We start from the raw sequence: 12318 nt of genomic DNA on the forward strand, positions 1-12318 counted from the left end.
ATCAAAAAATTTCTATATGTGACATGGCACCAGAGTTAAGTTAGGGTTTTTCAAAATGCTGACACGCCGAGCTCAAAAGGTTCACCATCACTGCCCTAAGGGAAGGACAGGCGCTTATGATGTCCCTGGTCTCAGTTTCTTCATTCCTGACTCCCTCTAGAGCAGTGGTTCTCAACCTGGGGGTCGAACGACCCTTTCACAGGGGTCGCCTAAGACCATCGGAAAACACATATACAATTACATATTGTTTTTGTGATTAATCACTATGCTTTAATTATGTTCAATTTGTAACAATGAAATTGGGGGTCACCACAACATGAGGAACTGTATTAAAGGGTCGTGGCATTAGGAAGGTTGAGAACCACTGCTCTAGAGAAACCCCTGGCCCCAAGTTACCTTGACCACAAAGGGTGGTCTCACATGAAAAAGCGGTCCCTGTTGGAAGCCCCATCCACTACGGCTGCTTCTTACTGCTGAGATGAGCAGGAGGTGGTTTTATCACCGTCTTTGAAAGCAGCCCACAGAGATCACGGGAAGCCTAGATTGAGGAAATGTACAGAACAGCACCCCGGCAGGCAGAGAGGTCTCTTATCACTTGAATGGGGGGAAGGCAGTACAAGAGGAGCCCCAGACCTCCACGTTAAGTCATGCTGGACAGACCCAAACCAAAAACCAAACACCCTTACCATTGGCACTTATTTTAAAAGCTTCATGAGTACAGAATTTGAGCAAGACTTTAGAATTGGCCAGTATACTCTAGCCAGAGTAAGGTTTGGGCATATCCGCCTTACCACCATTCAGAATAACTCTACCCCTCCCCTCTGCCTGACTCCCACCAGCCCCTTCCTGACGGCCTTTCCAAGCACAGCTGAGCAGCACCCTGCCCAGGGCACACACCACATAGCCACAGAGCAGAGACGCTTCCTCCCCTAGTCTCATAAGAACTACAGCCTGGAAACTTGCAGATGGTTGCACCTGCCGTGTGCTTGTGGATTTTCTCCCAGGAGCCACCTGGATGCAACCGAGGCAGTGCAAACAACAGGCACTTTGTGTCTCGTTAAATGTTCTGTAACGGGAGCTCAACCACACTCAGCTCTCTGGTGACATTCAGAGCTGCCCAGAGGGCGTGGCTTGCCCTGTCACTGCACAGCCTCTTCCCAGAGCCCTGTTTACAGATCCAGCTACTTGAAGCACTGATCAAATGACAAGGGCTTAGGTGAGGACAGAGGTTATTCATAAACATTACAATCTGTGGGGTTGCCTCAAGAGGAAAACCTAAATTATTTGGCTAGTCAGACAACCCCTCCATAGCTCAAAGGTTGTGGATTTTCTCACAGGATTAGTAGGAGTTAGGAATAGATACCGCAGTTCAGACAGGACCAGCTATGTACTCTGGGGCACCCCCTGAAAAATAAAAATGCAGAGCTTCTTATTCCAAAAGTAGGAAAAAAGTACCGTGATAGGTACTAAAAGCAGAGTTTTCCTTTCTTCCACAATCTCTCTCTTGACCTGCCATGGTGTTCTTATTTGTTTTTAACACTCCGGTGTGGGGTGAATTTCCCGCCAAAATATAAGATGGCTCTGTCTTTTGGTTTTGTTCCATCCACCAAAAGGGTGGATTACAAACAAATATTTGGTAATACGCAGTTACAATCGGCCCGAGTTTACACGTTTCCCGCACTCCACCGCAAATCTATATGAACCGAGTTAAAGACGGCTCCCGCGGAGTACGCGCAATTCACGCGAGCCGACTTAACTCGTTTCCCCCACTCCAAGTGTTAACATTGCACACCCAGGCATGGGAATGCTTGCAGGGCAAGTTGGACCCTCATGGGCACCCAGAGACCCTGCCCTGTGACTGAGTACATGTGATCCACCAGGGACAGAACTGAGGCCTCATGCCTTAGCCAGGAGCAGAGCCAGGCATGACCCCTTCTGCCCCAACCCCCTGTAGATGGGCAACCCAAAGGTATTACAACCTCTGCCCTGGGATATTTTAGGTACCTAGGGAAGTGCAACAGGCTTGTCCCCACTGAGTCACCCATCCAACACACTGTGGTGCTGTCAGCCTGGGATCCCTTAGACACTGCCAGCTATACACACCCTATCCTGACCCTCGACAGGCTCAGGCCCCCACTGGGGTGAGGGCTGCAGCGATTGCTGATGGGTTGGTGAGGGGAAGTTTAGGGGTGTCCTTGGTGACAGAGGGCAGAGGAGCAGGCAGCTGAGAAGCCCTCCTGGCAAGCTGGGGAGGCAACAGGAGGCGGGACTGTTTGTGAGCCAGAGCTCCAAGCCCTTGGTGCACCCTCCATCTACTCACTGGATTCGACTTACTGAAGCATAGTAACCTCTATTTTGTAAAAACTGCTGTTTGAAATTTCCACTAGACACAGACAGTCCTTTGTTCTGTGAATTAATTCTGCTATTATTGGCTTCTGTAAAACACGTTTGCTCTAATGATAGGGAAAACAAGCTCAACTGTCTGACCTTGCAAGCCGCTCCGCTGCCGTCCCTAGCTACCCCATACCAGGTGTCTTTTAGTTATCTGTATGCAAGGCTACTGAACTGTGTTGTACTCAAGGCTGCAAGTTTCCTGCAAGATATCTACTAAGCATACATAGGGCTCTTTGAAAACTTGCAAAAGGGACTGGAAGCCCCATATTTAGGAGACAAAGACATTAGAAAAATATAAAAAGGGAAAGCTTCCTCCATGTTTTTGCTCAGACCCTGGAAGCAATATTCCTCTGAGCCCGCTAGCGTAATAAAAGACTCCAGATTAATTTGGCTTATTAAGGCATCTTATGTTCAGCTCGCTGATTTCCAGTATACCATTACCAAACAGAAATTCTACGTTAAAATCAGGAGTTTCCAGATGGTACCCAAAGAGCATTGAACTCCAAGTGCCCTGAGTCCTGTGTGAGCACACTGGTCATGCGCCTATGAAGCGACCCTGGCGTTAGATTGCTTTCCTACCCAAATATGTGCATTTCTAACATTTTACATGTTTATGCCATATATGTGTAATATATGCCTGCACACATGGAATAAGAAAAGCTTTAGGTGTTCCCTCATTTCAATTTTATTTCAGTTTCGAGTTAACAAGCAGAGTTGAGACTGAAGTTAACAAATATTTTCTATGTATTTATTTATTTTTAAATTTCACTTATTGCAGTTGACATACGACAAATGTTGAAAGCCCTGTAAGTGGAAGCAAATATATCAAAGTGTTAATAGTACTTCTCTCCGGGTCAAGATGTTAAGTAATTTTTATGTAATTTTCTGGGCATTATAGATTTTTTTAGCCTGACTATGGATACATGGATTGCTTGTATAATTAGGAAAGAACAGTAAATGCTATTTGTGAGATAATGATAATTTACCTGTGGGGAGAGTAGGCTGCTCCTTGGACTTTTCTGACACAACCAGTGCTAGCTCTCTGTTAACTTGTCTTAATACCTCCTGGATCATATGAATTTCAAGGTTTTCCAGCAGTGTCTGAAGCTAGAGTAAGCAGTTTGAGAGTCAGTCTTCACACGTAGTTTACACTCTAGGCTTCCAAGTCACACTCCTGCAGAAGGGCCTTGGGCTTGTCCTGGCCTTCAACTGCCCCCTCCCCGGAAGGAGGAAGGGCTCCTGCCGAGGACTCCCAAGGCTTCTGTGGGGGGAGGTAGGTCTTGGGGGGGGGGCGTACACCTCTTTGGAGACCAGCATTTTTTCTTCCTGGCCTACATTCTGACTAATAAAATATAACCCTTTTTGCTAACAAATTCTGTTAAATTGCAGAGTGCTCAATGTCTGAGGTGACCTCATATGTTTTGGGGTCTCTAAATGTGAGCAGGAATGTTGTGATCTATTATTATGAGAAGCCCTCAGGTCTGAAACTTGATGTAGGCACCAAGGAGGATTTCATGAGAATATTTAAAACTTCATACATGACCAAGAGAAAACCCTGTTCCACTAACTTTACACATTATGCTCACAGAGCACACGTTGCTTGCGAGTGTGTGTGTGTGTGTGTGTGTGTGTGTGTGTGTGTGTGTTGGGGGAGGCGCTGATTTCTCCTTGACGCTCAGTAGTCATGCATCTCGGCAGTGACACCCAAACAGTTAGAGGCTGTGCTCATCTGTTACAATGAGCACAACCACACGGAGCCTGTGTCCCAGGACCAAGGTGAACAAACACTTGGGAAAACCTCCTCTCCATATAGATCATCTAAAACACACACCGAACGGGCTAGCGCAAAAGTGGTGGTGTCTTATTCTCAGAAAAACAATCACATGAACTATTTTATACATTTCCATGGTGTGTGTATTGGGGGGGATATCTGTGTGATGGATTTTATGTTTAAGATGCTAATGGTTATATTTTCTTTTGTCGTCTTTGTTTTGTGGTGGTACACCGTAATTTGGGGAAATTAAAATATGAAAATCTAGATTTATAGTTCTGAAACATTAAGTGGTAGTTATTTGCTTAGTCAAAGCCCCACATGCCTTTAAATACTTAGTTCCCTCTCAGCCTGTTCAATGATTTACAAACCTTCAATTTACACTTCACTTCTTAGAAAAACAACAACACACCACTCAGGTAAATCTGTTAATACCATAAAGCAAAATGTCAAAGCCAAATTCAAAAGAGCTCCTGCATACCTGCTGAGTCTTTATTTCAATTTCCGAGGCTCCTTCGGGGGGGAGAATAGACTGACTACTTATTATAAGTTCTTCAAATGCATCTTCTTGCCCCATCCTCCTGGCTATAGCTTTCATGCTGGGGTACAGAATGTCAGTTCTATTAAAGGAGAGAGACCAAAGTTACAAACATACATATTTTTTTTCTCGTTCAGATTCTCTGACAATTATTTTCAGTTCTGTTTCCTGTCATCATGTATAAACCTCCCAACTCATTACAGACACATCAACATGCAAATTCACCACAGTTACTACTCCCTTAGTCAATGTTAAATCTTAAGACCTTTTCCCATTGGGTACATTTAATTTCAGTCTTCATTTTCCAAAATATTGACTAGTCTTCTCATTCCCTAGTAACGAGGGAAGCTGACTGTTAATAATTCATAAGACACACAATTCAGACTACCCCACCTTCTTGTGCTCAGCAAGGCCCAGGGTGGTGGGTGGGTGCTTAGTGAGTGCCTGTTTGGTGACAGACACGTGGCAGGAGCAATGTGGCTTTCCTGCCAGCTAAGTCATCTTGGCCAGGACTGATGATTCCTCTCTGCCCTATGAAATTTCTGGCTGCAACGCAGGAAGCTCTCAGAGACTCCGCACGTGAGTCTAATGGGGCAGAGAGCGGGGAGGAATTCGCAGCAGCAGCATTTCCCTACCCAGTGCTCCCTGGGATCCTATGAGCTGAAAGCTTAGCGTCCACACTCTGGGCACACGTTAGAAGCCCAAGTTCCCAGGGACAGAGCTCTATAAATGATGTGTGGTGTTGCCTAGTGCAGTGGTTGGCAAACTGCGACTTGCGAGCCACATGTGGCTCTTTGGCCCCTTGAGTGTGGCTCTTCCACAAAATACCACGTGCGGGCGCGCATGTACAGTGCGATTGAAACTTCATGGCCCATGAGCAGAAGGCAGAAGTCGGTATTTTGTGGAAGAGCCACACTCAAGGGGCCAAAGAACCGCATGTGGGCTCGCGAGTCGCAGTTTGCCGAGCCGCAGTTTGCTGACCACTGGCCTAGTGGGATCCAGGGCTTTCCCTGCAGCCAACAGAACCCAGCTTCTCCTGTAAAGCACTGTTTGTAGAGACACATTGCCCAGCTTCCTCTGGGCTCAGTGGGCCTGGCCATCCCAGGACGGATGGACCAGATCTCACCCCCAGAGCAAGGGGCTGGAAGTTGCCCAACCCCAGGTTCCCATGCATTTGCACCCTAGCACACTCACTCGTAGAGCTCCGAGAACTGTTTGTGCAGAGAGACAGAAGTGATGTCCTGGCCTCCCAGCCTGAGCCGGCCCCACTGCTCCTTCAGCACCTCCAGCTGCTTCCACAGCACCAGAAACGATCTCAGCAAAGCAAGGGACACCACTGCCTCACACGGGCCTCCCAGATGCCAGGGGGCCTTTGGGCTGCTCTGGAACTGACTTCCGAATCCTGACGCTCTGGGCAAATTTGGCTGAAAACATTGCAGAATTCCTCTTTATTGATCATGGACCAAGACAGGATAAACTTTTACCTGCAGCCCTTGAAGTCTTTGCAGAATGACTCTTCTCCCCAGGAGGAGGGGTTTAGGGACCTGCAGCACTTGTAGGACTTGGGGAAACATCCTTCCGGGACTGACAGGAGAGGAAGGCCTCCATTTCAGCTTTCTGCGTGAGTCTTGAACCACTCATTTTTACACCTTTCGTACTTGGGTACTGACATTTTATCTCCCTTTGGAAAATTAAGCCTTTCATGTTCAGCCTCTGCGTTCTGGAAAGTGCTTGTCAACATACTTGAGATTTAACTCCACACATGGGAGAGCAATAATAGAACCTTAAATCGGGGATGTTGCCCATTGTATGGGTAAGGAAATTGAAACTTAAGCCTATCTTACCTCCTGTCCTCTACCATCCTTTAAAAGGCAGATAGCACTTTTAAAGTGTCTCTTAATTGGAATTTACTATTCAATAGGAACTTTTACTTTAAAATTATGATTTGTTCATTCATCTTTTTGTGTTTTTCTACAGTAAGTGTTTGTTGAGGGGCTGCTATGAGCCCTGGAGGGAGAGGAGGAAGAAAGGGGTTCAGGTCCCTGCTCTCCTGTGACCAGTGGAAGGACAGACAGAATGGGACCTGTATCCAGGCCCTCAGTCTGACAATAGTGTCTCAGTCACAGGAAAAGGAACTTTCCTTTGCAAAAGAAAATGGCAAATCTGATCACGATGTTATGACAAGAAGGGCCTCAGAGAACAATCAGGTGTTAGCACCATAGGCAGAGTTTCCTGGGTAGGAACAGGAAGAACAAGCACCTGGTGTAACTGGATCCTCCAGCAGTGCTATTAACATTTGAAGGAAGGCATGGCTGCCAGAAGAGAGTGGGTTAGAGGGACAGTTGGCAAGCAAGACCTGGGGCAGAGTGAGCTCCTGAAGACAGCTGGCAACCCCTCAACCTGGTAGCCTGCTTCTTCAACAATCAGCTAATCCATGCATTTCCAGATTTCTTTAATCTTCAGAAATCTTTTTGTCCCATGAAATTACACGCAGTAGCCCCAAATATCCAACAGACCAGGGCCAAACAGGGTGATAGGAGGTGCAGCCTACAGGCCACAGAGTTGGCCCCTCTGTTCAAAAACCCCCAAGGTGCCTCTGAGGAACGCAGGGCTTCTGGGACCACAGTTTTAAAGGCCCTGAGCTAGTCCATCACTTTCCCTTTGGAGGTTTAGATTGAAGTCTAAAAGATCACAGAGCTGATGGCATAGCAGAAACAGGGAACCCAGAGTCATAGCTCACAGGCAGTATAAGCTCCAGTGTTTACTATTGTCTATGGATAGTTACATACTCTTAAATAAAGCAAATCATAAAATAAAACTGATTAGAGTAAACAATAATTTTGAAGCAAACTCACCGTGTTAATATATAGTTGTCACTTGAACAACATGGGGGCTAGGGGCACCGACCCCTGAGCTGTGAACTTAAGTTGAATCGAGATGGGAAACCCGAGGGTAGAGGGGGCTAACTGTGCATTGGAAAAGCCCATGTAAAAGCAGACCCGTGCATTTTCAAACTGGTGTTTTTCAAGGCTCAAGTATTCATATTAAGAGAAGTCTTCTTTTCCTATGTGTTCTAAAGGATAGGAGAAGGAATAGGAAGCAGGATAAAGAACAAGGTGGAGGAGTCGGGGGTGTTGGGGAACGATGGTAATCCGTCAGAAACAGGACCGAAATATGGTAAAGAGAGGGACCAAAGGGTCCAGCATGCTTCTTGATCTTGGCATTATTTGGTCTATACCCAGCTTTGCAAATGCTCCTCCGCAGTGAAGCATCTGATTCTATTGTGAAATTTAAATGGCGCATCTAAACACACTTCCTTTCTCACCAAAAGGTCTGAAGTGGACCTGTTACTCAGTGTTAGTCAGACACAGGAAAGTCTATTGGGGGGCGGGCGTGTCTGGAATGTTTTTTCCTCCTTGATAAAAAAATAAAGCCTCCTAAGGAGAAAGCTTTTTGCTCCTCTTTTCATTTTACAAGGATGAGGGAGGCATTTGCTGACACACCAGGATGGCAGAGCTGAGTGCCAGCACCTAGTGAGTGACCTACCTCCTTCTAATCTTGTTTTGAAAGATTAACACACTCCTCTAATTTAAGTCATGGCTAGTGGGACAACCTGTTATTTGCTTAAAGATGGAAGGTCAGAAAAGTCGTTCAGAAAGCTGGTTTGGAAGTTGAAACCTGAAGGATAAGTAGGAGTTTATATTGGATGATGAGGCAGAAAGTGAGAGAAGAAGAAATTTTTCCACCAGAGGGGCCAGCTTGCAGGAAGGTACTGAGAAGAGAGCGCATGGTGTGTTTGTCAACATGAAAGAAGTCGAGGGTAGAAATATTGGCAGGAGTCAAGTTGTGAAGGTCTGGTTAAGGCATGTGAACTCTAGTCTTAAGGCATTTGGAAGTGCTTGATGGATTATAGGAGGGAAGTGACATAATCAGGTTTTCATTTTAAAATATTATCTTGGTGACTAGAGTGGAAGGAAGCAAGAGTGAATATAGGGGGTCTTATTAGAGGTTATGATCATAGCCCTGCATTAGGAGGTGATGATTTGGACTGGTGGATGTGTGATAGTGAGGGAGGATGGAGAAAAGTAGACAAACTTGAGAGATATTAAAATAATAAGGTATTAGCCTGCCGGCATGGCTCAAGGGTTGACATCACCCAGAAGGTCATGGTTCGATTCCCAGTCAGGCACATGCTCGGTTGTGGGCTTGATCCCCAGAGTGGGGCTTGCAGGAAGCAGCCAATCAATGATTCTCTTTCATCATTGATGTTTCTATCTCTCTCTCCCCCTCTCTCTTTCTCTCTGAAATCAATAAAAATATGTTAAAAAAATAATAGGATAGTAAACCTTGTGTCTGACTACAGGGTATGACAGAGAGAAGTCAGAGATGGGTGTCCAGATTTTTTGGTTTGGACAATGGGGCAGGTGGTGGTAAGTTGACAGTGAATATGGAAAGAGGAGCAAGTTTTGGGGCAGTAAAATGAGCTCAGTTTGGGACACACAGTTTCTGAGATGGAAAAGGTAGAGATGTTTCTGAGATGGAATAAGGCAGTTGAACATGTGAATCTGATAGGACTGAGATTTGGACTGGACATGTAGATTTCGGAGTCATCACATGCAAAGTCATCAAAGTCATAAAGGTAGATAGGTGGGTAGGGACAGACAGGGTGGGGCATGGAGCAACACAGTGGCTAAGAGTAAGAGGGAGCTCCAGGGCCAGACCCTTAGGTTGGCATCTGGGTTTGTCTCCTCACTAGGCATGTGATTTTGGGCACATCACTTAACCTTGCCAAGCCTTGGTATTATCCGTAAAAGGAGAAAAATGAAAGTACCTATCTCATAGAATCATTGTAAAGATTAAAGAAATTAATAAAGCAGTCTGAACAGATCCCAATCACAGCAATAGTAATATTCGGAGGCAACTTATTGATTAGATACAGAAGGCACAGTGCCTAGGGCCCACAAAATATTTTAATTTCTTTTAAAGTAGTAGAAAAAAGATTTAAGTTGAAGAAAATATTTTAATAAATTATGATGTGAACATATATATTTTTATACTAACATAGTTGTAAACTGTAACTGTTAATTGTATTTTTATGGAGGAAGGGGCCCACAAAGTAAATAATGGCTGGAGCCACGCAAGTCAAAATGCAGCCCTGGTGGCAGTAGTAAGGAGATGAAACCCAAAAGAAACTAACATTTTTGAGGTTGGCAGAGGTAGGTGAGTCTACAGAGAAGCCTGGGAAGGCCCGGCCAGCAGGAAAACGAGGCGAGAGCTGTGCTTTGGAAGCTCAGGGAAGAGAGGCTTCAAGAAGGACACACTGTGTCAATGCTGCGAAGAAGTCAGTTGGAAGGGGACTGAAAAGTATCCAGAGGATTAGTGACAAGGACCCTGTGCTCTTGATGACGGTGGGCTCAGTGGTGAGATGGGGAAGAAGAGAGATTGCGGTTTCTGAGGAGTAGATGGAAGGTAAGGAAATGGAGATGGCTGGTGCATGCATCTCTCAGGACATTTAGCTCTTAGGGAGGCTCTTTAAATAGGGACCCCAGCTAGCTTACCCTGCGTCCAGACAAGTCTCTGTCTGGTCCCCAGACACATGCAGAATTGTTTCAGGCTATGATGCTAGGTGGGCTAGTGGCTCTTGGCACCTTAGAATTTCAGAGGGACACGTCTGAAGGAGGGAGTGCTTGCTTAGGAGTCCACCGGGTAGTTGAGTGATGAAGACTGGAGCCCAGGCTGGAGATGCTCACCCGGGTCCTTCCAACTCCAGGCCTAAATGTGTGACTCACAAGGAAAAGCAGCCAGCAATGGAGTATTTGTTCTATTGGGTTCAATGGACCTCTCGAAGCCTTTGTTCTAGTTTTTTAATTAAAAGAAATGGATATCCCACTGATCATGGGACTTACTGTGAAAGACAATACATTGGAGTGGCTTTCACAGGCTAGTGCTGCTTCATTGCTCCTCCTGTGCAGCATTAGCACAGTCCTGGGACCCACTAGGAGAGGCCGTGGGACAGATGTGGCTTTCTAGTCCATCTCCAAACCAGGAAGGTCCTTTAGGACAACATAGCATTGGCCAACTATGTAGACTGTTCACCAAGAATACCTGCGTATTTTTGTCTAGTGTGCCCTGCCGTCCTGGGGGGCCCTCCGCGATCATATGATAACTACTCAGAAGTACATCTTCCATTAGCAGTTGCATGTCCACCAGCTCTCCATGAGCCACCTTGAGGTCATGGTCACCCAACCTACAGAGGCACAGCTAAAAACAAAAAAGAACAAAACAAAACAAAAACATCCATTTTGAAGATTTATATGTATCCTTTATGCATAGCTTTTGGGGAGAAAACTAGAAATAATTATGTTTACAAGCCCTGACTTCTCAACTATTAAAAAATTCTATAGAATCAGAGTACCATTTCTAGCTCAAAGTCTTCTTGGAACATATCAGACTTTTGGCTCTGTATGGAAGTCCAAGTTTCCCAGCCCTTACAGTGGTGTCTGTACATAGGGAATGTATAGTGTGATGCCAATTTTCCTTCAAAAGTACAGATACAAACACATGTATGCATAGGGAAAATACTGGGGAAAAATAACCCAAAATGTGAAGTGAATTGTGATTGTCTCCTAGTGGGAGGCTATAATTATTTTTTTTAACATTCTTACTATTTTACTTAGAAAACCCACACTTTTTGACTTATGGAGAACTTTGAGCATATACTATTTTGAAGCAAATTTATGATTGATTTTCATGCTGTTCTTAATTTTTTCTATATTTTTAAAAATGATTATTTGCTTAAATAATCGGGGAAAACACATAATTGAAAAAAATTCTCTGCATGAGTTCTGCTTACAGAGTTCTCTTCCTACCACTGTTCAGAGACGGGTCAGAAGTCACATGTCTCTGAGCTGCCAGCATGGGTGTTTCTCTAAGAGGCCCAAAGAGTGACTGGGAAAGGCTGGCCTCCCTTCCCGATCATTAAGGGCCATGGGAATCTCAGCTGAGTTTACAACCAAGGCTGATACCAGCTCAGACCAGGATTCTCTTTTGATGTAAGAGAACATGTTTCATCTTACAGTCATTGGGTTTACAGCCTCATTATAAAACACCCTGGTTAGCTCATAAATTATTCACCACTGGCTAGAGGGTGGAGGATCTGACTTATGGTCCAATGACACTTGCTTTGCAATCTGTATTCAGTTACTTCTGTGACAAGTGGGAAGACCTAGCCTACCTGCATGTTATATTCCAGGGTATCTGGGCTGCTACTAATAACTGGAAATGGTCCTCCATCTTCTAGAAATGCTCTCCAAGGGAACAGCACAGATGCCTTAAAAAAAACAAATAATAAACGTGATAATGCTGTACTGAGTTCATAAGTAATAGACATCTGTATATGAACAGGATAACTCTGTCTGCACCCCAAAGTACTGTGGGATGATTTATTTATTATGTAGAAATAGTTCTTAATGTATTGTCCCTAATGATGTAGAGGAGAGAGTTGTAATCTCGTTTTATTAAATTGATTTTTCAGAAAGTGGCTAAACACAGGATACTCAAGACTTCAGTGTAACTAGTCAGAACATCGTTTGAAAGTTCCAGAACAGTATAATAC

At 44.9% G+C, this 12318-nt stretch overlaps 1 protein-coding gene across 1 annotated transcript in view; it reads right to left on the minus strand.

Moving 5' to 3' along the window:
* Nucleotides 1-12318, minus strand: part of LOC102417134 (coiled-coil domain-containing protein 162) — a 70104-nt gene that overhangs the window by 33191 nt on the left and 24595 nt on the right. The window contains exons 6-10 of the mRNA XM_014467071.2: nt 11938-12033; nt 10809-10964; nt 5898-6127; nt 4647-4785; nt 3381-3501 (exon numbers count right to left, since the gene is read on the minus strand). Coding sequence (XP_014322557.2) covers nt 3381-3501; nt 4647-4785; nt 5898-6127; nt 10809-10964; nt 11938-12033 — 742 coding nt within the window. The remainder of the gene's footprint in view (nt 1-3380; nt 3502-4646; nt 4786-5897; nt 6128-10808; nt 10965-11937; nt 12034-12318) is intronic.

The sequence above is a fragment of the Myotis lucifugus genome, unplaced genomic scaffold (genome assembly GCF_000147115.1).
Source record: "Myotis lucifugus unplaced genomic scaffold, Myoluc2.0 scaffold_378, whole genome shotgun sequence".
NCBI lineage: Eukaryota > Metazoa > Chordata > Mammalia > Chiroptera > Vespertilionidae > Myotis > Myotis lucifugus.